This window comes from Salvia hispanica, chromosome 3 (assembly GCF_029641045.1).
Source record: "Salvia hispanica isolate PSC_SH4W2 chromosome 3, Shi_PSC_v1, whole genome shotgun sequence".
NCBI lineage: Eukaryota > Viridiplantae > Streptophyta > Magnoliopsida > Lamiales > Lamiaceae > Salvia > Salvia hispanica.
This window is the reverse complement of record NC_142694.1, coordinates 48,224,648-48,252,478: the sequence shown is the minus strand read 5'-3', so window position 1 is coordinate 48,252,478 and position 27,831 is coordinate 48,224,648. Positions and strand designations below refer to the sequence as shown.

The 27,831-nt window shown below is 34.4% G+C and overlaps 2 protein-coding genes across 7 annotated transcripts; one reads left to right on the top strand and one right to left on the bottom strand.

Annotated features, from left to right (window-relative positions):
- The first annotated feature begins 606 nt into the window (after positions 1-606).
- LOC125210565 (uncharacterized) lies at positions 607-3,636 on the top strand. Its single transcript, XM_048110106.2, has 3 exons — positions 607-1,848; positions 2,479-3,021; positions 3,315-3,636. The coding sequence occupies exons 1-3, from the start codon at positions 976-978 to the stop codon at positions 3,411-3,413; spliced, it is 1,515 nt and encodes a 504-aa protein (XP_047966063.1). The 5' UTR covers positions 607-975; the 3' UTR covers positions 3,414-3,636.
- A 12,212-nt stretch (positions 3,637-15,848) lies between these two features.
- LOC125216808 (homeobox protein BEL1 homolog) lies at positions 15,849-19,133 on the bottom strand. 6 transcript variants are annotated; one of them, XM_089068898.1, is made up of 5 exons: positions 18,993-19,133; positions 17,424-18,149; positions 16,979-17,355; positions 16,697-16,757; positions 15,849-16,577 (listed from the first exon to the last, which is right to left on the bottom strand). In XM_089068898.1, exons 2-5 carry the CDS (start codon positions 18,093-18,095, stop codon positions 16,065-16,067), a joined length of 1,623 nt encoding a protein of 540 aa, XP_088925024.1. In that variant the 5' UTR covers positions 18,096-18,149; positions 18,993-19,133; the 3' UTR covers positions 15,849-16,064. The 6 variants fall into 6 exon arrangements, with proteins under 6 accessions (XP_088925024.1, XP_088925023.1, XP_088925020.1 ...); XM_089068897.1 differs by lacking the exon at positions 18,993-19,133 and adding an exon at positions 18,609-18,695; XM_089068894.1 differs by lacking the exon at positions 18,993-19,133 and adding an exon at positions 18,269-18,678.
- Positions 19,134-27,831: the final 8,698 nt, after the last annotated feature.

The following is a 27,831-nucleotide window of genomic DNA, read 5'->3' as shown; positions in this document are numbered from 1 at the left end:
TTATAAATAGAAAATTTTCATATTTTTTATAGGATATAAAAGTATAAAATATTAGTGAAATAAATTAGTGGAAGTATGACGTAATTATCAGTTAGTATGTAAAAATTGAAAATAGACAATAAATATGGATAAGCAAAAATGGTAAAAGCTGATAATAAATGAGGAATCGAGAGAGTATAATTAATTTAATTTTGATGGTAAAACTTAGACTATTTCAATAAACATTGTATTTCGTTCCTATAACAGTAAAAATTTAAATCGGAGATCCTGGAGTTAAATGCACTGGACTAAGACTATATTAACACAAATAAAATTAATCTTAATAAATATAATTTGCATTACTCTTAATATAATATTCAGCCTAAATTGTTTTTCCTAATTTTAAAACTACTTCGCCTCAAATCTACTATGCCCCTCGCGCACGCGCCTTCTTCGATTCGACTCGCTACCAATATTTACTGGATCTCTTCCTCCTACATCCACTCCATTTTGTATCTATCTAATCTCTTCGTTAATTAGAACTAATTCATTTTTACATATATATACACAATTCTGGTAAGTTAAATAAAATTAATTCATTTTTTAATTATATAAGGTATGAGGATTAAAAAAATAGAGCAACTAAAATAATTGAAAAGCGAGAGCAATGGCATCGTATACGGTGCCAATATATAGATACATATATTATATGTAAGTAGTGAAAGGGTGTCTCTGCAACACAGAAGAGAGGAGAGGAGACTGTGTGTGTGTGTGTGTGTGTGCAGCAGCCTGCCCCTGCCACCTGTGCATGCTCCATCTTCTTTATCTGCATTTACTCTCTCTAGATCTGCGTTGTTCGATTCCTCTCCTCTTCTTGTCGTCTTACACTGCCAGATTCATTCAATTCAATCTCCTATTTCTCATCCGCATTGGAGTAATTAAATCGGATTTGGGGGTTTTTGGTGAAATTGGAGGGAAAATTGAAGAAAAATAAGAATGAAAGCGGCTCACAATAGCCCTGAGAAATTCATCTGGGAGCCGATGAGGGTTTCCACCGGAGGCGCCGCGTCGCAGCCCAAAATCCTGCCTAAAATGATGGTCTGGCTCATTCTCTTCGTCTCCGCCACCTACGTCGTCTACACGTTGAAGCTCGTTTCCTCCTCCCACGGCGCCGGAGGCACCGCCGCCCTCCCCTGCGCCGACGACGCCGACATCTTCCACAAAACCCTCCATCTCTCCAATGCCTCGATTCCTCCGCCGAAAACGGGGCTGGAGCACATCGTGTTCGGCATTGCGGCGTCGGCGAAGCTCTGGGAGCAGCGGAAGGAGTATATCAAGCTGTGGTGGCGGCCGGAGAGGGGAATGCGGGGGATCGTGTGGCTGGACAGCCCGGTGAAGACGCACCGGAACGAGAGCGGGCGGCTGCCGGAGCTGAAAATATCCGGCGACACCTCGCGATTCGCGTATAAAAACAAGCAGGGGCACCGCTCCGCAATCCGGATTTCGAGGATCGTATCGGAGACGGTGAGGCTGGGGGTGGCGGAGAATGTGAGGTGGTTCGTGATGGGCGATGACGACACCGTTTTCGTGAGGGACAATCTGGTGAGGATCCTCAACAAGTACGACCACAATCAGTACTACTACATCGGGAGCCTGAGCGAGAGCCATTTGCAGAACATTTACTTCTCCTACGGCATGGCCTACGGCGGCGGCGGATTCGCGATTAGCTACCCTTTAGCGGTTGCTCTCGAGAAGATGCAGGATCGGTGCATTCAGCGCTACCCCGGATTGTACGGCTCCGATGATAGAATGCAGGCGTGTATGGCTGAACTCGGAGTGCCACTCACCAAGGAACTCGGTTTTCACCAGGTGAGTTGGTTCGTTTGTTTTTTTCTTCCCCTTTTTTCTGGTTTTGTTAATTTTGATTTATCGTTATTTTTAGAACTTGTCATGTGGTCTGTTTCAATTTTGCCTATTTTGGGGGAGCATGCGTTTCTTGTATTCAGCTTCAAATCAGACTTGATTCTTTCTAATCTGTGTAAAGATTGATTTTTGATTCTACATTGTACCATGCCTCTTCTATGACTTTCTATACTGTCAAACAAGAACGAGTTTTGTCTCTACATTTTCAAGTCTCTTTGATTTTGTTTTAGGGGATGTAGATGAACATTGATAACAGAGCATTGTAGGCTTGTAGCTCACGGGTTTTATCGCATTGGAGTTGTATCCAATGAGGTGAAAATGGGGTGTGATGATGATGGTCCCACTCATTTAATCATGTTGTAAATTCGTGGGGTCAAAAATTTCAACCCTTGCTGTTGAATGTTGATACACTAGTATATTGCATCATTTTCTTTCCTAACCCACTCCTTAGTTGAATTATGTTTTCTACTATGTTTGACAAGTGTCTTGTTTGTGTGTGAGAGTTGATAGTGGATTGTTGTTGGTATGGTCTAAACTATAATAGAGTGAGTCTAATTTAGTGGGGTGTTAATGCAGTATGATGTTTATGGCAATCTGTTTGGGCTTCTTTCTGCGCACCCGGTGACGCCGTTGGTGTCTTTGCACCACCTAGACGTAGTGGAACCGATATTCCCAAATGCTACTCGGTTGGAAGCTTTAAAGCGGCTGAAAATCCCAATGCAGCTCGACTCAGCTGGCCTTATGCAGCAATCCATTTGCTACGAGAAGAAGAAGGGATGGACTGTATCTGTGTCTTGGGGCTTTGCCATTCAGGTATTCCGTGGGGTGCTGTCGCCTAGAGAAATAGAGATGCCGTCTAGGACTTTCTTGAATTGGTACAGACGAGCTGATTACACGGCCTATGCATTCAACACACGCCCGGTTATGAGGAACCCGTGCCAGAAGCCATTTGTGTTCTATTTCTCAAAGGCTAGAACAGAGTCGAGCACTAACCAAACACTGACCCAGTACACACGGCACCATGTTCCTCACCCGCAATGCAGATGGAAGATGACCAGCCCGGGCGAAGTTGAGACTGTTGAAGTTTACAAGAAACCCGATCCACATTTGTGGGACAGGGTAAGTGAATATCTCCATCCCAATAATTCTACATTGCTGTTAAACACTCCCACATATGTTAGATTAGACGTTTCTCCAATTCCTGCTTGCTGTTGCTGCGTCGTCTCATGCTTTAAATGTCGAAAAAACTCAGCATGTGCAAGTTGGTACTAATGTACCTAATACAAAGACAAACTATAAGTGAAAGCTGACCACTCAATACTAACTCTAAATCTCACTATCAAGAGATGAACTAATATGTCTATTTCGTCATATGTGTTTGTTGATTGTGAGTTGTTTTTATCCCACGGCAGTCTCCGAGGAGAAACTGTTGCAGGGTGCTGAGCTCGAAGGAGAAGAGGTTGGTGATCGACGTGGGCGTTTGCGAGGAAGGAGAAGTTAGTGAAGTATAACAATGGATGGCTAGGTATCATCGTCATGTATCTTAACATTTGCTCTCTCAAATTTCTTGATTTATTCGATTCAGCCTTCAATTTCTTGGATTTAGAGAAGAAGAGAAGAAAAGGTAAAAAAGATTGATGTAGTAGCACTTCCTAGTGTTGTTAAAGTGTATGTTCTAGTGAGCTGTACTGAACTAGTTGAGTAAATATCAGCCCAAATTTTTGATCTCTTTAATTATGAATAAATAAATCGTGTGTAAAATCAAGAAATCTTGATTACTATGCAATTTGAAAAAGCTTGTGTTTTGTAAATTGCGGCGGACCATTTTTATTGGACACAACACAAGGGTTCTTGAACTTGAGTTTTAAGCAAGGTTGTGTGTGTGTGAGTCAACATGGATTATTGAAATTATTGAATTAGGAGGGTCGTGACTATAATTAAATAAATCATAAATTTTTGTCCAACGTTTCAATGATTGGGGCTGTAATTCTAGTTAATGATGTACCTATTTTTGGCCCCATTTATTTTAGGCTTGTCGATTCATTTGGTGAAAACTTTATAATGAGTGAATAGGCGGTGGGTGGGGTTGAACTGGGGGACCTTTATTGGAATTCAGACATCTGGCGTATTCTTTCTTTTAAATATTTTTTAATAATAACAGTGATATGATAAAATAAATTAATTGTATAGTAATTACCTTTTCTTTAAAGCTAATAAATAGTCATGACCTAATAACTCCTAGTGCGTTTTAAAATGACAAGTAAGCAATAGTTTCAAAGCTTTAATAGTGTGAAATGTTAATGGTAATCTCAGATTCGGAAATAAAGATGGCTTTATGGAGTATTACTGTTGGTATTAGTTTATTCATTTTTTGAACCGACACATTTAGGGAAGGGAAATGAAATGCGTACCTACTCCCCCCCACCATATAATTGATTTTTTGCATTTGAAATTGAGTGCTAAATAGACACATTATAGCCTGCCATAAAAATAAAATATTAATAAAAGATAGTGTATTTAATGCATTTTTGTTGAAATCAATACTTCTAAAAAATATCAATTTTATTTGTATAATTGTACCCTTAGTTATGAAATATAAATATGAAGAGACTATAATTTATTCAATTGGTTCATTTTTTTTTGCATGAAATTTATATAAACAAAAATCAACATTTATTAAGGTTAATGATAATTAATTTAATTCTTTCTTATATTTATAATACCAACGCATAGTGATAATACTTTTATTTTTCATATTTACATAAAATACTCGAAATGTTTGTATACGTACTTTTATTTATATTAATAATCATGAGTTAATATTATAAATGATCGTTAAACTACAGAGCATGTATCAAATTAGTTCCTAAATCAATTTATTTCATAAGGAGTACTAAACTTTATATTTCATTTCATTTAATGTTTTTATTTAAATTTCTTAATTATTATTTTAAATGGAAATTAAATTCGGCATAATCTCTTCTATTTAAATTAAATTACTGAACTTTTTATCAATTGAATCTAGTATAATATTCATTTGCAATTGCAATTTATTGAAAACTATACAATTACAACAACTTCATGATAAAAAAAATGCACTAATGGCAAGTAACAACTACCCTCATCCATGTATGCCAAGAACAAAGTAGTAATTCAAAATACGGTAAAAAGTTTCTTAAAAAGAAATTTCATGTTGATATTATGCGTTTTACATTATTTTGAATAAAGAATGGTGTGGTAGTTAAATATAGTTTTCAATTTCATTTAAATTGAAAAAATTCTAACATATTCTAATCTATATTAACATAATAATATTAATTACTATTATTATTATATTATATCACAATTTATAATTGGAAAGTATATTAATATAATAAACTATTATGTATAATGTTTTATTTAGTATATTATAGGCTGATAGATTAATATACTAATGCAATAATGTTGGAAGGATTAGTTTTTGTAAGAGAGTAGACTCAAGGGGAACGGGAAATTTCATGTGATTTTAAAAAAAATTATTCTATTTTAAGATTTTATTATTTTAAAAATAAAATTCAAGTCGCAACCTGATATAATGTGTTTAATGGAGTATAAAAAACAAAAAAGAAAATTATATAAACACAACTATAAAACAATTATTAGTATATTGATATATGAAATTATATTATAATACACTATATTTTTAGTATAATTAATAGTTTCGTGTCACAACTTAGTTAATATTGATTCCAACTTGGTATAATAGGAAAACATTTCTAAAAGGACAAAAACTTAATCTTAAATTAAAAAAACAGTGTAAAAATAAATTCTTGAAAACAAAAAATTAAAGAATGAATTAATCTAATAAAAGAAATACGTATGAAAATGTAAATTTTGGATTAGAGAAATGAAACAACAAAAAAAACAACTAGAATTAAATAGAAGGGTAATAATGTAAAATTGTTTGAGCAATAAATGACTTATTTGAAACATTAATAGTCGTACCATCTAAATTTACTAAAATGCCATTTTATGGCTAGCCATAATGTGGCCACATAGCATTACCCTTTGAAACTTATATTTGGAGAAATTTTAGTTACTATTTAGTCATATTAATGAATTAATGAATAATATGAATTTTAATATAAATTAATAAAATATAAGAAAAAAATAAATAAAAGTAAGTAAGTGAGAGAGAAAGAGAAATGTGGATAAAATAGAAAAGAAAAATAAAAAATAAATAATGTATTAATAATAATTTTTCATTTTTAATGGAGTATGGATGAAAATAAAAATACGAAATTATTTTTCGTGGAAGTGTATCAATAAAGTGTCGGCAAGTTATTTTGAGAAAAAGTTAACGGAAGAACGTTAAATATTTCTCTCGAATAAATTAATATACTACTACTATAAATTATACATGAGCCACGAAGTTAGGAAAAAGAACCGACTTTCAATTTTATAGTAGGTTAGCTACCCCTCTAATATTTCTAATTAATTTTTCTCCTGTATTGTAAACAAGTCAAACGTAAGAGGGTTAGTTAAATTTTCCCTTAAAACTTAAAGTTGTTAAACGACATTTATTCGTTGGATGCCCAACCCAATTTCACCTATTTTGCCAAGTGGAAATTATAATTGGATTAGACGTATATTCTATGCTCCCTCTTACCCTTCCGTCCTCAAAAGCATTCATATTTTTTATTAACATAAGATTGTAGGAAGAGTGGTTAATGGGAGTAAGCATAAAAAAATATATATAAATAAATATTTAACGAGTAAAGAGGAGAGAAATTTATTTCTAATATATAAAATATACATATTGAGTGAAATAAACTAAAAAAAAGATGAACATCTTAAATATGTGTGAGGGAATACTTGTTTTAGTTTCTTAATGAATGTGATATCGCCAAAGTAGTAGCATAATTTTGTTTTGTTAAAAAGGATTAGGGTGGGTAGGTACGGTATATCTTACCGTAAATTCGGTATGCGAAAATATTATACATTTATCTTACCAAAAATTTCGATACACCAAACTTCGGTATATCTTATTTTTGGTATGGGAAATTTCCATACCGATATCGTACCTCATTTTCGGTATACTTGACTTTCAGCATCAATAAAAATAGAATATTTGATTTTTTTTATTATATTATTTATATTTTATAATTAAAAAATATATTAAATATATTTTATTCATAATTATATTTATATTTCACCATAGATTTTACAATTTAAAAATATAAAATATATTATATAATTATATTTATATTTCAGGTATATACCTTAATTTACAGTATATATCGAATTTCGGTATGCCGCGATATATAACGGTATATGAAAATTCATACCGTTACCTTACCGAAAAATTCGATAAGGTATCATACCTTATCGAAAATCACGGTTACCAAAAATTCGGTATTTTCGGTATTTATTCACTATACTCCCTCAGTTTTTTAAAAATAGCAACTCTTTCCTTTTTAGTCCGTTCCCTAAAAATAGCAACTTTCAAACTTTCCATTTTAAGAAATCTTTACACCCCTAATAAAGTGGACCCATAATCTACTAACATTAATTTCATTACTTTTTTTTTTCTCTCTCTCCTACTTTACCAATTTTTCTCCCGCTCTCTCTCACTTTATCTATCCCTCTCTCTTACTTTACCAATTTTTCTCCACCTCTCTTTTACTTTATAAAATTGTGCATTAAAACCTGTAACGTTTCAAACCTCTCTATTTTTAAAAAACGGAGGGAGTATTTTTTATGGACTTCACACAACTTTTTTACATTATTTTTTTTTATTGAAAACACAATACACATAATCTATCATTCCTTCACATAATCATTTATAAATTAAAATATTTTATTTCTTTAAATTAAAAATACAATTACTTAAAAAATATTTCATTTAAAGACATAATTAACTGCTACATATTACTTAATCAAAAATACCAAAATCCTATAACTACATAATTAAAATTGTATTTTTTCCTTGAGGCATAATTCTAGGGGACTCCAATTGTTCTGGCCTGTAATGGCTAGTGTTGGTAGTTAGGACTTTCGTCAGATGGCCAAATAAAACCCCATATTGACGGGGGGTAGGAGGGGGGCTCGTGGCTCGTTCCTTCTAGCCTTTGCTGCCTTAATTTCAATCGGACGACATTGGGACTTGGGACCCTCACTCAGGGGCTCGTGGCGGAACAGGTTGCACTCCTCACTCAACTCACGCATGGGGCGCTTGCAACGCGTTCCCCCATTCCGTGCCAGCAGAGACAGAGCCAGAAATTCTGTATAGGTGGAGCAAAATTCCATACAAAGACATTTCAAGGATTTTAGAAAGGGCATTTATAATGATATTTCAATTTTTTTTTTAAAAATAATGATCAAAATAGCACTAATGAATTTTTTTGAGGTGAGGCATTTACCCCTTGTAGGATGCATGTACATCCGTCCCTGCGTGCCGGTGGAACAGAACGAGCATCCCGTGTTGCGGATGGTCTTCGGGTACAAATAAACTCTTAATATTATGCACATATATGCCCATTACTGTTTCCATCTATTTAATTTAATTTTTGAAAAATTACGAATAAAAACTATTAGAATTTGTTATTTCATTCTTGGAGGTAATGATTTATTCTTCATTTAGTTGCACTTGTTTTTTTATCCAAGTTTGCTTTCTGTTTGAATAAAGTAATTCGAAAATAAAATAAATAAATTCCATACCACTTTATATTTAATAACTTATACTCCCTCCGTCCATAAAGAGTATGAACATTTAGTTCAACAGGTTTTAATAGTAAGAGAGATATAAAGAAATTTTTTTTAAAGTATTGTTAGTGGAGAATATGTCTCACCTCATTAGAGAGATATGAATTTATAAAATTAGAAAGTTCATACTTTTCAGAGACGATTAAAAATAAAATAGTTCATACTTATCAGGACAGATGGAGTATTAAGGAGGATGATTTTTTTTTTTTTTTAAATAATCGAAGTTCATAATATTCTTGAGATATAAAATAAGATAGTTAGTCATTTTAAATTACAATACCAAGATAAATCTAGGATGCACTATTATTGTCTAATGAAATCCAACTAATAAACATGGGTTTTGCATGTTTTAAGATCTAGATTTGGGTCGTTTTGAATGTCAATCATAAAAATTATATTCTTAAATTGCATATTTTATATATTTTGATATTTTTATGTGTTTGTCGACCAAATGATAGAAAAAACATCGAAAAAGGTGCAAAAAGGCCAAAGTGCAGTAGCATAAGTTCAAGCCGATTCTTCTGGCAATCTTGAACTCCAATCAGTTCTTTATCTTAATGCATACCATTCTCTTCGTCTTTGAAAAAGCTTCATATGAGTATCTTGCACATCTCAATCGGAGTTCTGTAGATAAAGTTATGACCACTCTACGAACATTGCGCAAAACAATCAAAAGCTTACGAAAATTAGGCAGAAATTCAAGGAAGGAAAAAAATGTTGTCTTGTGAAGCCAAATCTCTCCTATTACTTGGAAGACTCGAAAATACAATCTTTTTGATGAATTGGAGGACACTTTCTTACCATGTTTAAACTTTTTTCAAGTCTATATATACCTCATAACCTTATCAATATTAGAGCTTCCAATCCTTCTCAATCTAAACATAAATTCTTACATTCCATATTCCATATATAATTCATCGATCTTTTATAGTAGCGAGACTGAAGACTGCATAATTCAACACTGGGTTTTGTATTTTATGAATGCATGTGGATTTTACTACAATAATAGAGAGATGAGTAATTTAATTTGAAAGAGGAGAAATTGACATCTTAACCAATAATCTCTCGCTTGAGCTTTTGAATGAAATAATTTATCTTATGAACTTTTTGGTTAAGATGTCAATTTTTCCTCTTTCAAATTAAATTACTCATCTCTCTATTATTGTAGTAAAATCCACATGCATTCATAAAATGGTCAATCAAACAAACGTATAAGCACAATAGAAATTGAAATAATTACAAGCGCTAACAAAGAAAATCAATTGAATAAATAACTTAAAGTCATAGTATAATTACCAAAAATTACATGTTTACTACTCATAGACAAGTAAAAAACAACAATCAAAGGACTAGACATGAAATAAAACAAAACAAAACCCAAGGTTGAATTATGCAATTTTCAATCTTTTCTTGCCTGGATCTACAGAGCTCCGCTCAATAGAAGATGGATTAATTATGTGCGAAATATGGAATGGAAGAATTTATGTTTTGAGATGGAGAAGGATTGGAGACTTTGAGATTAATATTATGAATTAAGTTATGAGGTATATATAGGTTTGAAAAAAGTTTAAACATGGTAAATTTCGAATCCTCCAAGTAATAGGAGAGATTTGACTTCACAGGGCAACAATTTCTTTCCTTCCATGAATTTTCGCTTAATTTCCGTAAGCTTTTGACTGATTTGCGTAATGTTCATAAAATGGTCATAACTTTCTTTATAGAACTCCGATTGAGACTTGCAAGATACCCATATGAAGCTCTTTCAAAGACGAAGAGAATGATATGCGTTAAGAACTGATTGAACTTCAAGATTGCCAGAAAAATTGGCTTGAACTGCGTTGCGGCACCTTGGCCTTTTTGCACATTTTTCTATATATTTTATAGTACAGTATCATTTATCAACAAACACGTCAAAATACCAAAATATATAAAATATACAATTTAAAAACATAATTTATATGATTAACATTCAAAACGACCCAAATATAAATCTTCAAACATGCAAAATCCGTATTTATCACTAACACTAAAATCTCCCTCTCCTTTAGCCTACATTAAATTAGACTTAGTTTCATGATGATTGGTATTTTTTCAGGTTTAATTTTAGCATAGAACGATTATTAATTAAACAATATTTCAAAAATTAGGCTTTACGGAAAATACATCAAAGCTGAGCTATAAACTATAACTATGCAATTTTCTTATAATAATAGTAGTAATAACAGTAATAATAATAATAATTAATGCTTTCAAAAATTCGTAAAGCAAAACAGAGCAACGAAGAACGTTAAAATGTAAATAAATTGATGGGCGGTAGTAACAAAAAGGATATAATATAATAAAATTTGTGGGTAACAAATTCTAGAATGGAATAGCAAATCCATCAAACTTCAAGTGTCAAAAAAAATGGAATCATGCATGAAACTAAACGACGTCTCTGCCAAAAGGGGGTTGTCGTTTCTTTAAGTAGCACTAACAAAAGTGATAACAATAAATAGAAAGCAAATAATGGCTTGCATAAGGCATCATTTTATCCACAATCCAATAATCGGAGCCATGAGATTTAGTAGAAAATTACGGAGATAAATAACGATAATAATGCACATTTAATTTCTAAGCAATGTACAATCATGGAAAATTGGCAACTACTAAAAATCCGAAAGGTTCAATAACAGATGTGTAAATCGAAAGGAGCAATCCTTACTCTTGTTCACCGTAGTCGTCGTCATCATCTTCCTGCAGTCCCATATCGTCTCCGATTCCGTCTAGCCTTGGTCCAAATAGTATTTTCTTTAATTGCATAACTTTAGTTGCTCTATTAACAAAGGTAGCTCCAATAATATCATCAAATTTGATCATCAAATCAGGTCCTAGTAAGGTGGTTTTTTTATTCATCTTTGACAATTTACAAGGCGAACAAAAATTGAAGGGTTCAAGTTTCCATTTTATTTATGTTGTCTGAATAGTCAACATAACTGATACATATGATAGGTCATGCTACTTAATAAAATGTACAATGGAGTACGAAAAAATCAAACACCTAACTGGAGGATTATTCAGGTAGAACACATGCAATGTGTTTTTACTTCATTTCCTCCTTCACCTAGAATAGATTAGTTTTTTTTTTTTATCACATCCATATCATCATACTATTGACTCAGGAAAAGCAAATGGGGAAAACTATGTTGGGTAAGTCCCCTAGCTTGTGAAAACCTAACGAGAATTGGCACATTTAACTACTAAAATAGTGGAAATAATGAATTAAATAGTTGAAATATGATTTATTTAATTTACGCAATAGGTAATAAGCCCATTGGTCTAGGGCCATTGTGGAGAATGTGGGCCACAAAAACCTACATCAAAGAACAAGTAAAGTTTTGTAGAAAAATTTCCTAGCTTTTTTCTGTAAATTGTGCTGTTGGATCATAGTTCGTGTGGACCATAATAGTAGTTAATTCAACTGCAACATGCGCGTGACAATAGTAGAAAACAAATCAACACAACAACTAAAGGGTTTTATTAATTGTGGTCGTCGATTGCTCAATATGCACATTTGATTATAATTCTTGATCAATATTCTTGTCTATCATCCCGCTAAGCATTCACTAAATGTTTGCACTCACTATAGTTGGCTGATGGAGAGGCCTTCCCCATTGGCCCACCACTGCAACGGAGAAGCCATTGATTGGCCGCCTCACCTATACCCCATATGGCTGAAGTATCGGCTCATGCCGATGAGAAGGGCCCTTTGATCGGCTCTCCATCGTGGAGCAAGGGCCGGCCATCAAACCTCTCATTAATTTTTTTTTTGTTTTTTTTGAATTTCTCTATATATACATCCACTTCCCATCATTTTCAATCATCCATCCACTTTCCATCATCCATATTCTCATTCGACACTTTATCTCTCTACAAAATGGACTCCGACAACTCTCCACAACTGCCAGCTACGCTCAGCTGTATAAGTTCTACAAGTTGTATTGAGATGAACCGGATGATTGTGTCAAGACGGACATTTGGAAAACTATTACTCCCTCCGTCCCAGATAATTCGTCCCAATTTTCCATTTCGGTCCGTCCCACATAATTTGTCCCATTTTACTTTTACTAATTTTGGCAGTGGACCTCATATTCCACTAACTTATTCCTACTCACATTTTATTATAAAACTAATATATAAAGGCAGGACCCACATTCCACTAACTTTTTCAAGCCACTTTTCATTACAATTCTTAAAACTCGTGCCCGGTCAAAGTGACCCGAATTATCTGGGACGGAGGGAGTAGTAGAATTAAGAAACAGCTGGGTTTGCATTTTTTTTTTTTTATAATTTGTATCTCGTTGTATTCTATTTTCTAATATTGCAATACAACGAAAATTTGCGTAATATCTTTTACATTTAATTTATTTAATTTGATAACATATAAAATATAGAATGCTAAAAAATTAAAACAAAATAATGACGATATAGAATTGAAATGGAAAGAGATGCATTTTGGGAGGACCCTTCCATTATAGGGAGATATGCTTTTTCAGAAAATGATGACGTGAAAATAATAAAAAAAGAAGCATCTAGCAGGGCCAAACCATTGCTAACTCTTAATAACGGTATCAGAGTCAGAAGTTCTATTCATATTTAATTGTGTTTGATTAGTTGTGGAATCATTTTAGAAATTTCAAATTAACGGGATAAATATTTTTTGTAGAAGAATAAAAAGGATTCCAAAGAAAAATTTTCTGAAAAACAAGATTATGAAATATGTTTTCATCTCGAAAATTTGTATATCTCCACCAAGCCGCGTCCTTATACCACCAACATCGTCTCGGAGAAAGTCGTTGGTGGCTGCGTGCAAACAAACCGAAGAAGTCACAGTCATGATCAGCTTCTGCAGCTCAACGTCAATTGTCTTGGGCCACATAACTCCTGGGCTACTATTACTCTATTGGGCCGTTAGTTGGGACTAAGTTCCTCTGATTTATTTCATAAACTAGTTGCCATAACTACTTTATCATAGACATCCCAATAACGTTAATTAATTAGTTAGTTAGATTAATAAGAACTGTTGGAAACGGAGCAAGAATCGTTGCCGAACGCGTAAGAAATTATAGGTTAGATCTTTCCTCGGGATATATCCTAGATTTACTCAATTTTTATTCATTATGTTATTTAAAAAAAATATTATTTCCATTATAATGCTAGACATCGAAAGTTTTTCCTTCTATTTGCAAATAGCAAAGGCTCGTTTTCTCTTAATAGATTATTTTATGAAAATGTCTTTCTAGATAAGGTTTATATATGCTTAATGCAAATGAAATATTCCCAATGTATAAAATAAAAGAGTTTAGCTTATGTAATATTTCCTCCGTCCCACTTAAGATGATACGGTTTCCTTTTAAGTTTGTCCCAGTTAAGATGACACGTTTTTTTTATTTGGAAACTTTCTCTCTCCAATTAATACAACCAACCACTTTTTCTCATTCATATTAAAATATCCATCTTTCTTTCTCTCTTTATTTTAATACTCCCACCCACATTTTCTCTCTCCAATTAAACACATTAACCAATAACTCCTAAAATTTTATGCCGGCATAGGATTGTGCCATTTTAGCGCGGGACGGAGGGAGTACTGATAATGCTACGTTATCCACATTCCCATAGAAATAGAGACATTGAGGATGACACAAGTTTTAATGCATAATTAATAAAGTAGGATAAAGATAGAAAGAAAAAGTTATTGGACTATGTTAGTGGAAAATGAGCCCACCCTCATTAGAGAGATAAAAGTTACTCCCTCCGTCCCAAATAATTCGACCCAGTATTCCATTTCGAGCCGTCCCACATAATTTTCCCATTTCACTTTTACCATTTTTGGTAGTGGACCCCATATTCCACTAACTCATTCCTACTTACATTTTATTATAAAACTAATACTTTAAAAGTATGATCCACATTCCACAAACTTTGTCAACTCACTTTCCATTAGATTTCTTAAAACCCGTGCCGGGTCAAAGTGTCCCAAATTATCTGGGACGGAGGGAGTACTAAAAATAGAAGTGGACTATATTTATGGGAAGGACCAAAATGGAAAGAGCTTCTATTTTTATGGAATGAAAGGAGTATTATATTTGGCATTCCAAACTTGGCTATATCAATAAGAAAAGAATAGCACGGTAGAGAAAGTTAGAGTATTTCAATTCAATTTATTTTGAATCATATAATTCATGTGAATTCTGTCTCAAAGGAAATATGATGAGTAATCCTCCGAGAAATGGGTGTGTGCTAAGGATGTGCTTAAGTTGATCCACACATATTTGTGCAGATCGTTTCCAACTCCAACAAACGGGGGTTATTCGTACTTTATTATTTCCTTCGATGATTTAACAAGGATATGTGTATCTTGTAGAATTAAGGGTGTTGGCTTTTCGTCCCCGATAACTAGGCCATGCATTATGATGTATACATATATACTAATGGATAGTACATCCATCAACCACATACGCCCCAGACCCTTAACAATTGTGAGCCGTGATTGGAACACGCCAAAAGCACGTTCCGCGTATTTACTGACCTACTTCTCTTATGTGCAAAACTAGCTCTTTTTTTGGTCCGTAGGAAATACAAATAAGTCTTCATGAACGTAAGCCATCTGGGATGGATTCTGTCCGCGAGGTAGTACCACATTTGTACCAACGTCCATTGGCCATGAAGCCTACAGTGGACGCTCTACCTTAAAACATGTTGTTGAAGACGTTGAAATGATTCAAGACATTTATGTCATTGTTTGACCTGACAAACACCAAAGAAGCATGCAAAAACGACTCCTTGAATGATGATCTAATGGGTGCCACAACGCACAACTACTGACATATTTCCCTCTACATGCTCAAGGACAGGTTGTTTGGCTTCCCTTGCGCTGCCTCATTGCTAGTTTACAAGAGTCAAAATTGGAACAAAAATGACACAGATTTAAATCTCGCTGTCGAATCTCCAAACAACTCTTCATGTATAGTATATGCTCAATCGATTGAGAGCAATAATATTTACACACTGCAATAAAATGAAAAGAAAATTAACCAACCAAAATGAAATTAAATAATTAAACTAATTCTATTCTTATGAACATGGTATGAATATTGAAACACAATTAGCTAGGTTACGATGGAAAAGGTATAAATTGTTGCAGTTGCGGCGAAGAGATGAAGTGCAAAACACACTAGCTTAATCAGCTAGGTAGCAATATATATATAAGCAAATATCTCAAATGTGTACCTAACTCCAAATTGCAGATAAATGTTTCCTATCCCAGTATTTTATGTATACAACATGTCACAATTTATAGGTTTCTCCATCACCATCACCCCACCAAATTCTCTTAACTTCACCGAAAATGCAAAAATCCATTATATATTCTGATGAATTCATCCAGCTAAGTCATGAAGCAGCTGCGCTCCCATCAAATTCCGGTACTGCAAGCTCTGATTCTCACTATCCAAGAGCGAAAACGGCGCCGTTTGGCACTCCTCCATCTGATTTTGATCCCTAGGGTAAAAAAGCGAGCTCTGCGCCGGTGTGGCGAACGCTAGGCTGACCCCTCCACCTTCGCCTTCGCAGCGCTGGTGCAGCCCCAGCGTCAGCGACACGCTGCCGCTGGAATAGGATGAGAAATCGAGCTCCATTGCCCCGTACGAATCGCTGAAATGTTGCTGCTCGTTTTGGAGGGTTTTTCCCTTTTTCGGTTCGTTGTTGATGATGGAAGATAGGCACTCGGAATCTCTTCGCACCAGCTGCTCGTGGCTCGGCTTTGTCTCCTCCGGTGTCTGGTTACGCTCGTCAGAATCTGCGGTGGATTTCTCTTTGAGCTCTTCTAAGTACATCTCCTCCACCATGGGTTTCCATAGCCTCACTCTCGCGTTGATGAACCAGTTGGAGACCTATTGATCGATAATGACAAATTATTAGTGAAATAAATTACTATGTATTTAATTAATCCAACCTTGATTGTATAAATTAAACACGCAATCTTGATTAAGACGGATGGAAAGCGACTCGCCTGGCTTCTCGAGAGGCCCGTTTGGCGGGCTAGAATGTGCTTATCTACATCACTCGGATACCTGCATATATATAAATATTCCATCGACCGATCAAACAGTGACGATCATACATGGGTCCGTTGCAACAGAATCAAATCCAATCCACACAAAATATGACAAGATAAAAATGAAAAAAAATCGATGAAACCCAACAAACATATATGTGCGTGAATTGGCCTAATGATAGACCGGTTGATAGTACTAAATAAAATTAATTGAAGAGTGAAGAGATGAAAAATTACGGGTGGAGGAAGTGTTCAAAGAGCCAGGCACGGAGCACAGAGACGGATCTCTCGGGGAGGCCGCGCTGGGGCCGCCACGGGTGATTCTCCATCATGTTCATCTGCTGCCGCGCCTTCTGCTGCCTCAGCGTCTGGTCGAGAAGGCGCAGCCGCGGCGTCTCCCCGAGTCCCGCGGCGGCCGCGTCCTTCTCCCCCATGCCTCTCTTCGTGGCCTTTATCTCGCTCACGATGCTGTCTCTCAGGCTCCGAAAATGCCGCGACATCGCCTTCGCCGCGAGGGCCGAGTACGCCGCCGCGGATCCGCCTCCGGCCACCGCCTCGAACGATGACGTCACGCACTTCATTTGATCGCAGTAGTGCTTGTACCTCCTGTCCACCTACAAATAAATTTGTACAAATAAGTAAAACTGTAAATATAAAATTGAATAAATTTATAATTGGTTACCTCGTCCAACATTTGGAGGAGTTTGGTTTTCCTTCTCTGCAGCTCGAGCAGGTCGAGGGAGAAGAGCTGCGGCGGTTGCTTCTCTTCGTTGTCGGCGGTGGGGTCGCTGCTTTTCTGTGATTGCTTCATCTTGAGCTGATTGATTCCGAGATTGCAAAATTCAGAGAGAAGCTCCTGCGCAGGGCCCAAATACTTCGATTTCGTAACATGGGAGTATCCCGGCGGTGGCGGATGCTCGAAATTCACCGATCTCGAGCTCGACGGCCCGAATCTCAGATCGTCGTGGTGGCGGAGCTCGAACGGCTGCAGCGCGATGGTGGAAGGGTCGGAGGAGGTGAGGGAGAGGGAAAGGCCTTGGCTCGGCCTCTCGTTCCCTTCGCAGGTGAAGACACATCTCAGAGATGGATCGTCGCCGTCGACGATCAGTGATCTGTTGTTGTGCTGATAGGATGAGGCCATCAAGGCCTCGTTTGATGCACCGGAAATCGCTGCGAAGCCGAAGCTGGAGGTGGAGTGGTTGTGCAAATTCTTGGGTGGAAACCCTATCATGTCGACGCCGGAGGCTAGGTTGTAGATCTCCGGCATCGGCTGAAAGGGTTGGAGGTGGTTTCCGGCGGAGGGGAAGCAATATGTCATGTCTCTTGGTTTCCCCTCCTCACTTGTGCTAGCCATCTTGTTTTGGTTGTTGTTATCTTTCTTCTTCAATGATCATCATGGTTCTTTGGACTGATAAAAGTGAAAAATCAAGTCATCAATAAACAAAGAAATCAGGAGATAGAAGAAGATATAACAATTATTAAATCAACCAAACAACAAAGTGTGGCCCTTTTTTGTGTGTGCGTGACCTTCTAACCTCAAAAGTTTGAATCTTTATTGCTTATTACGTGCATCTATCTTTCCTCAGAGAGAGAGAGAGAGAGAGAGAGAGATTTACTAGGTATGGAAGAGTAAGTAGGTTGGGGCTGTTGTAAAAAGAGGGATAGATATTTGGTGTAGAGAAATAGAGAGAGAGAGTGGAAGCAAGTTTAACTCTAGTTTCTCAGAATTGTTCTTTTAACAACCCAACAATAAACTGCAACCTATGAAACCAAACCTAGAAGGAAGATAGTGTATGCCAAAGGATATAATACAAAAAAAGTTTAAAGTAAAAAATGAGAAATCATCAGATAGGCTTTTGATCATGACCTACAACCCACAACATTTGATGATTTCCACTCTCTCCTCTCTCTCTCTCTCTCTCTCCAAAAGAAGAAGTGGGTCAATGCAAAGTGTTGGTATATAATACACCACATGCATACAAAATAGGTTTCCTAGATATCCCACCCCATGGCCCCCCAACCCCCTCAATTATTTCACAATCCCACCAATTACAATACTAATTAGAACCATCCAAGGACTTTCACATTTCTTTAATCCTCTAACCATTATTTAATCAATAATAATGGCCCAATCATTACTCTCAAATAGTAAAACTAATACTAATCCCAATTAATACTATTTGATGGTGTTTCTTGCCTAGTAGTGAGACATGAAAGATTTGTAGATGTAACAACAAACAAAGGCTCTCACCACTAATCACATAGGTTAATTTAAGTTAGAAGAGAACAAATATTAGATTCACATAGTTCAAAATGAAAGAAGTGAATCCCCAAAACTGGAGTTTGAGCAGGCTTTTTCAGAGGCTTCTTACTGTCCTCTGATAGTGGGGCTCATAGCTCAATACAACAGTGGAATTAGAGAGAGAGAGAGAGAGAGAGAGAGAGAGAGAGGGGATTTATCATTTATGGGAATTAGATGCCAATTCAGTGTTGTGGAAAATGTTCCTTAGATTAGGCCCTGTGGAGGTGATGAGATGAGGTGGTCCATGTTTTCCAACTAATTCTAATTGAAACCACCCTATTAAAGCCCTCCACCAATCTTTTCTTCTTTTTATTTTTTTCCCCACATCTCATTTTAATGGGACCAGCACCTTTTCTCTTTTTCCATAAAAATCTTTTCCCAAATGTGCCGATACCTCTAAAGAAGTTCACATGTTGGTAGTAGAATTTTGTCAGCCCATGAAAATTGAAATCGTCTAGCATGCCCATCCATGGAGATGGAGTCATTTCGTTTACATTTGGACTTCATTTAATCTAATGAATGTGTGTGGTGAGTTTGAAAGTTATTAGTAGAACATTGTCAATCATTTCTTTTATTTCACACTCAATTAATGGACTACTTTAATTAATTTATTACACTGAAAAGGACGTGTAATATATTTTCCGGCATCCGAACTGAAGGATATTATTTTGATGTCAAGTGGGAACATATTTCCACATAATTTACAAAATAAATTGATATATATGTATGTTGAATTCGAACCTTTCGCGTCGAAATTTTCTTTCTGAAATAAAAGCCTTATTTGCAACTAGGTCAAACTATTTTTGTAATATTTAAAGTCAAGTTATAAGCTATAGTTAATCTTTAATTTATTAATGGAGGAAACTATATATATTTTGTATACTACATTAATATTAATTTCGATATCTTCACAGCCAAAAATGTGCATATTTCCAAGTAAACAAGCTCAATGTGTATGCGGTGACGGAGCCAAGATTTTGACGTTGGGCCCAATCTGGACTGGACGATAGGAGAGGAAAAAATGTCCGAAAAACATTGAAAGAGCCGGTAACATCGGAAAAATGTTGGAATCTATGCCGGTCAATGGACTTTGACCAATTATAATTTCAACGATACATTTAATTTTGTGAAATTAAATGATATAGCGTCGATCTGCGTTCGGAGTAGATGACCGTGGTATATTCATTTTCTCAAATCCGATTCCCGGTGAGTGAGAAATAATGAATTAAAGTTGTGCAAAAATTGCAAACTAAATGAGTTATGAGAGAAGCTTAGGGAATAATTAAGAGAGTTAATTATCCCACATTGGAAGTTACAACCTTATTAATCAAGTATTTAATAAGAAAGATTATTACATGTAATAATTATAGTGGACTAAGATGGGCTGTAGAGCCCACACGCGCGCGCCGTGGCCCACCCCGCCTCGAGCCCGCGCTCGTGCCCGTGTAATTGGACTTGGCAATTGATCTTTGGGCCTGGTCATGGGCTTGGTGTTTGGGCTCGACCCAAGGCTAGTGAGTCTAGTTCTTTTTAGACCACCACCGTTTCCACGTCAGCGAGCCAAGCGGGATGACACCTCGTCAGTATGACGCGGTAAAGTCAACGTGGCTGACACGTGATAGTCCACGTCGTGAATGAACCTAGACGCGTCTAGATTCATCCTCTCAGCTCCAGCTCTCGTAACGTCTTGTAACCGACGTTCTTTGGGCCTGGTCGTGGGCTTGGTGTTTGGGCTCGACCCAAGGCTAGTGAGTCTAGTTCTTTTTAGACCACCACCGTTTCCACGTCAGCGAGCCAAGCGGGATGACACCTTGTCAGTATGACGCGGTAAGTCAACGTGGCTGACACGTGATAGTCCACGTCGTGAATGAACCTAGACGCGTCTAGATTCATCCTCTCAGCTCCAGCTCTCGTAACGTCTTGTAACCGACGTCCGTTACAAGTCTAGCACTGATGACGGCCATCATGGCTGTTGACCCCATGCAGTGGACCAAGCCTAATATAGGCTAGTCATTCTAGCATTCTATACACCAGAAACTAGAATTCACATAGCATTTGCATCATACGCTCTCTCCTCTCTCCGCATTGTTTTTCTGTCGAAAGCTCTGTCCTCTCCTTCATCCAGTTCGGAGCTCATTTGATAGCGGGTGTTGCTTCATCAGAGACGTAGCCGTTTTATTTTTGGGGACGAAACGCCAATTCGAAGAGCACTACCGGGGCGTATCTCGTCTTGCGGAAAGAGGACTCCTCGACTCGGCTAAATACTTTACGGTTTATTGTTTTGAATTCTTCATTGTAATTTCGTTTCAGTTTACTTTTCTTTATTCCTTCTTTTGGATTGTATTACGCCCGACTAGTGTTTATCTCTTGTAATCACATAATCACCAACAAAAAACAATCGTGATATTGTCATAAATGCAATTAATAATATTGTTCTTTGATAACTAAACGTTTACTATTAAATCAAACTACTCCATACAATATCTCTATTTTTTTCATTTATTCACCGTTAGTGATGATTTGTTATCTTGCAATATATTTTTTAAAATATTTTTAGACATCTTTAATAAGGGAATTCAACAATTATTGTGAAATTTTAGGGCGTAAAATACAGTATGTAATAAAAATCCTAAAATTTGTACAATTTGCAATAGAACAGATGTATAATATGGAATACTACTAGAGTACTAGGTATCGGTCCACATTGACAACAATTAATGTCGAAGTTAGAAAAAACTAAAAAAGCAATAAAATGTTTGTTTGAAGAAGTTTTGACTAAGACCAATGGGAAAAACTTGCGATTAACAATACAAGAGAAAGAACTACTACTAATTTATTTCGAGTTGCAATTATCATGTTTTCTATTTATTGAACAAGTTTCTATGTTCTAGGGATCCCACATTGTTTTTCAATCACTCGCAACAAATCACTTGTACGTAATTAAGGGAATGGTACACATCATGTCTCATATGCACTATTCACTAATCTATTACCCTCGTTAGGCGGCGCAATATGCAAACAAGTATCTATCACCTCACATGCTTCTAGTTCCTAGACTTTTCAATCGACGCTCTGCTTCTAAATTCGAGTCAAAGAGATATAATATTACTCCATCCGTCCCACATTTGGAGTCACTTATTGTTATGGCTCGGGTTTTAAGAAAGAGTTGAAGTGTGTAATAAATGAAGTGAGATGATAGAGTTAGTTAAAGGTGGGTCCCTTTTGACTTTTGATTTTTGTTTTAGTTTATTTTAATGTAGATAATGACATTTTGATGTAATTTTGATGAAGATTGGGGTAAAATTGTATGACCAAATATGGAAAATTCTAAAAGTGACTTTTAAACTGGGACGGACTTTTATGGCAAGAAGTGACTCTTAATCTGGGACGGAGGGAGTATGCGCTAATACTGAACTAGGATATCACATAACTTACCACTCAAATCACGTCAAAAATTGTGAGTAATACTTAAGAACAAAAATTGTAATCGAACTAATTTCTTAAGAGCTAGTCATCCCAATACATTGATTCAAGTCCAATCAGTGTCTCTAGAATCTTAAACCATCATTACTAATTCATAAAGAGGAAGTTCTTCTAGTTATTCCCTTTAATCTTTAACAGATTGGTTTATGAGAATATCTTTTTCGGATAACATTATTTTATGTTAATTTATGTACTTTTTGTGCATCTATATGTTTATGTTAGATATTTGTACACGTATTATATTAATATAGTAATTGTGCGTGATATATTGTCTTATTGATATATGATCATGTTAGTACTTCAATGTACAACTACGACCACCCTATACTATTAAATCTTAAAATATACGGATGAGATTAAAATTTACAAATTTTACTAAATAGTAGACAAAATATGATCTGCAAAAGGATACAATAGTCAGTAATAATTTTTATGGTTTTTTTTATATCAATAGTGTATTACAAATATCAATATAATGACATGAAAATTTCAACACATATACTTGAAAATATCAACAAAGTTTTATTGATATTGTACACGCATTATATAAAAAAAATTTGGTGCATTTATTGATATAAAATTTGCTTATCAACATGTATGAAAATAAAAATAAAAATGATAAAATTTCAACATCCGATTATCGTCGGAACATATGCAATTGGTATCTCGTTAAAATCCTTATAAAAAAACCTTTTAATTTTGATATATTTTTTACGAAAAAATAATTTAAATCAAGAGAGTTACGTAAATTTAAAATTTTAAAATAATCTTGAGGACAGAAAAAGTAGTTAATTTTAACTACTATATATAAGAATTGTTAATACTCTTTAAGTTTAGTTTATAACTTTTATTTCAAACTACTACATCTTATAATATAATGACTAAGATTTGATCTTAATTTATGATTGCTAATTAGTTAGCAATTGATCATAACCCGTATTATATAATATGATAGGTGTATTAATATTTCAATAAGTTTTGAAATATATGAACTATACAACAAATATTGTCAAATTTGTCGTTTGAATATAAATTACTTTTAAATCAAAGAAAGTTATGAAAATCTTAAAGTTGTGAGATATTTTGAAGAGATTGAATATTTTTTGTAATTACTAAACTATCTTTATATTACTTGTATTCTAAAAATGTTTGTATGGACATATATGTGAGATACTTTGGACATCAAGTAGATGGGCCAATATAGGAAGAAAGGTGATGATGGAAGCACGCGCAAACCACGTGAAGGGACCTTTAAATTTTGTCTGCCAATGGAAGAAGAAGAGAAGCGGTGGTCCTTCCTCCGCCGCTTACCCTCGCAAACGCTATTTGTTTTGGCTTTTTTACATGGGAATTCAACAGTGTCTAAACGGTGACGTTTCAATCGATTTTTGTTCTTTACCCTACACATCCTTTTTTACAAGAAACATCTCCCCTCTGGAATGGATTGCAAAAAGTTCAAACTCATAAAATATGTAGTGGCTGTATTGAATAACTTTTTTAATAGTTAAACACAAAAAGTTACTATTGCAACAAAGAGGATTGACCGCAACTTCTACTACGAGTAATTTGAAACTAGAATTCCTTGTAATGCAAAAGCACGCTAATAATTGATAAAATACAAATTGTAATAGATGCTGTAGTTTTATACTCCCTCCGTCCCAAGAAAGATGACTCATTTCTTGGGCGGCACGAGATTTTATGCAACTTTAATTGTAATAGATGCTGTAGTTTTATACTCCCTCCGTCCCAAGGAAGATGACCCACTTCTTGGGCGGCACGAGATTTTATGCAACTTTATTTTGTGTGTTGAGAGGATAGAGTAAAGTAAGAGAGAGAGAATAAAGTAGAGATAAAGATGTTTCCATTTTAAGTAATGGATCATCTTAGTTGGGATAAACTAAAAAGGAAAATGGGTCATCTTCAATGGGACGGAGGGAGTACTATAAGTTAATTGGAAAAAATATTACTCCGTATGAAATTTTTAAACAGTAGTCTTATAATTGATATAAATGAATTAGAGAAGGTGTGCTTGGGAAGAACACTGAAGACAGAAAGAAAAGGGGAGATAGGCGACGCGGAAGACTGGTGTAGATTTTAATTTTTAATTTTTTTAACTAATAAATTTAAGGTGAAGTTTTAATTAGCCACATGTGTTTTAATTTTTAATTTAAAGAAAAATAAAAAAATCTAAAATTCATTTTATTTTATTTACTATTCTTGGATTCATCATTGTATTTCATTACATTTATTTACTCAGTATAACATAATACAAAATGAACCTAAGTGTATGCACAGTAAATTTCTTAATTATGTTTCATTCCTTTAAAATAAATATAATCATGTTTTTTTGGTGCGACCGTAGATATACCAAACCTGTTTTTGGCGGAATCGGACTAATCTACTCGATCGGATTTGCGAATTAAGGCCGAAAGTCCGAAAGTCTCCTAAAGAGTTGCCTAAGCAATTGAATACTATGCCACGATGCTAAATCAATAATAAAATGACACATATTAAAATGATTTTTAAAACAGAATCTCTGTTTTTTATCCGTAGTTTTTGCACGAGCGGTTTTGCTAATTTACTAGTGCCTCAAAGAATAAAAATTAATAGTTTGAAGCAATTAGCATCTTAAATTTTTCGATTAACTGGATTTCGGATTATATTTTCTGACTTTCTTAAATTAGAAATGGAATCATCAATCAGGGAAATGCGAAACCAATATACAATATTGAAAGTGATACGTATCAAACAATCAATAAAGAAAAAAAATACAAAGTTTGTTTGCATTTGATGTTGGTTAGAGGTCTATATCTTTATTAAACCTCACCAAAAAACTTTCATAAATTTTGGTTCATAAGGCAGGAAAATACAGACATTTTGTGGGTCGGTCATAAATATCATCTATTCTCGAATAAATTCTGTTTGAAAGAACAATATAGAACATGTCATATAATAAATGAGATAAAGTTCATTTGTACTATTGAAATTTAAGTCAATGGCCAGCCTACTTGCATACAAGTTAAAGAATCTGAAAAGAATAGAATAATGAGCGTGTATTGGTCTAATGGTAGAATGATTAATGACTTATACCATTAAAGATTGCAAATTTGAGTTTATTATAATGCGACTTTTAAAATTTATATTCATACCATTACGCTCGTTTTGCCTACATGGAAATCGTAAATGCACACATGGCCATTGAAAATAAAGTTAAACATAATAGAAATAGAAAATATAAGCAATTAAATATACTAAAATAATTATACTTTATAAGACAATTTTTAATAAGAAAATTAATATTAGTCAAATATGAAAAAATGTATTATGAGAAAAAATAGAAATAATAAATATTTTAAATTGTACTCCTTGTTAGCTTGTAGTACTTCCTTGTTTTAATGTACGTAGATTCGCCAATAGTTGGTAGCTTTTGTGTTTTATCTTAACAAAAAGACGTTTATATATATTGTCAGTCACAAGTAGGATGTTTTCTTTCTTTTTTTTAATACTTAAAAAATTGTCTAATACTCCCTCCGTGCCGCTTTAGCAGTCTCATTGACTTTTCTACTCTCGTTTTGTAAAAATGATAATAAATAATAAAAATGGAGAAATAATAAAGTAAAAAAGAGAATAACGTAGAGAAGATTCTTATCTACATTATTCTCTTTTTTTCTTTATTATTTATCCACTTTTACTATTTATTATCATTTTTACAAAACGAGCGTAGAAAAGTCAATGGGACTGCTAAAGCGGGACGGAGGGAGTACATTTTTTTGGTTAATTAAAAACGCTAATTTATCTTTCTAATTATATCACCTTCCATTAGTTCTAGATTTTAAAAAATGTCTTTAATATTTGTGTTCACCTGAAATAAAGCATGCAAATGAAAGCGTCCTAATAAAACAAAAGTTAAAGTGTAGCAAACAATTGTGTCCTTAAGTTAATGCATTTTTCTTTGCACTGTCAATTTTAGCTATTTAAAAAAAAAAATTAACTTAAGTAATTATGTCTCTTATTTTATGTCCTCATAAATTAAGCTTGTTGCAGTGTAAGAATCCAACTTTAAGAACTTAGACTATTTGACATACGGAGACGTAAAAGAATCATACAACTAATCTAAAAATAATAATCTTAATCATGAGTACAAAAATTTGGTGCAAAATTAGTAAAGGAAAAGATTAATAGAGAGAATAAAAATCGAAATGTTGGTAATGGAAAATAGAATTTAATTTAATAGAGCGAGAAAAGTATAATTATATTTTGTACACTATTTGTTAGCTTTTGTATTAGATTACCTCCCTCATCAAGTAAACCCCATTAATTAATCCCAAGGGGTATTATTTTAATTTCTGCTTCTCTATTGATGACCGATTGTTAGTAGGTTCAGTTAAATCAATGCTATAAATGTTATTCTTCCATTGTAGTCACTTGACTTTTATCTATACTTCTTTCAATTAACAAATTAAGAATCCCACATTAATAGACAATAGACTTTTTAAAATTAATTAACTTCTATTTTCTATTACAAAATCGATCTTAATCCAAGAAGGATATATTTTTATATGAAAGATTCCGAATGAGATTTTTTGTGTCAGTCTTATTAGTTCACAATGTGAAAATGAGACTTATTTTACTAAGATAGGGACATAAAATTGTTCCTTTTTTAAAAGAAATTATGGCATCCATAATACTTGCAATACAAGGAACGGTTTTCAAAACACCATAGAAAGTCATACTTATCCGTTTCCCATAAATTATGAACATATATAGTCATGATATTCTACTTTCTTGGTCGCCGTACTAGTTTAGATATCATATTTTTTTATAATATTTATACTGTTTTCTTAATTAGTTGACTTACATTGTATTTCATTTTGCCTAAAGTGGAAGGTTAAGTAACATGATAAGAAAATGAAAAAATCATTATTGATTCACTTTCATATTTGATTTTGCCTAAGTGACCAAGCGAGAATCTATTTCAGACTAATTTTATACTATGCTGGTAAAGAATATTTAATAATTAATACTATTTGTTGGGTCTAATCTAATTCATTATAGACCAAACAAGATCACGTGCAAAATAAATAAAAAAAATCCCTAAAATAGAGTTGGGCTTGTTAATTATTTTGTGTTGGGCGGCCTGATTATCAGCTACAAATGTTGTTAAGTTTTTCTTCAATATGGTAGTCAAACTACATGATTTTCCATGCACAATAATTTCGAATCATGATCACATTTTTCTTACTAAGTTTTGGGGTGAATTGACATGTTAAGTGGCACGTCTCCTAAGCACAACTTTGCGTATCAT

What these genes read in the sequence shown, in the direction of transcription:
- LOC125210565 (XM_048110106.2), top strand. Translation starts at nt 976, where the DNA reads ATGAAAGCGGCTCACAATAGCCCTGAGAAATTCATCTGGGAGCCGATG. An exon ending in AGGAACTCGGTTTTCACCAG is followed by an intron (nt 1,849 to 2,478) that starts GTGAGTTGGTTC and finishes GTGTTAATGCAG; the next exon opens with TATGATGTTTATGGCAATCT. An exon ending in ATCCACATTTGTGGGACAGG is followed by an intron (nt 3,022 to 3,314) that starts GTAAGTGAATAT and finishes ATCCCACGGCAG; the next exon opens with TCTCCGAGGAGAAACTGTTG.
- LOC125216808 (XM_089068898.1), bottom strand. Translation starts at nt 18,095, where the DNA reads ATGGCTAGCACAAGTGAGGAGGGGAAACCAAGAGACATGACATATTGC. An exon ending in TTTGAACACTTCCTCCACCC is followed by an intron (nt 16,758 to 16,978) that starts GTAATTTTTCAT and finishes ATATATATGCAG; the next exon opens with GTATCCGAGTGATGTAGATA. An exon ending in CGGGCCTCTCGAGAAGCCAG is followed by an intron (nt 16,578 to 16,696) that starts GCGAGTCGCTTT and finishes ATCGATCAATAG; the next exon opens with GTCTCCAACTGGTTCATCAA.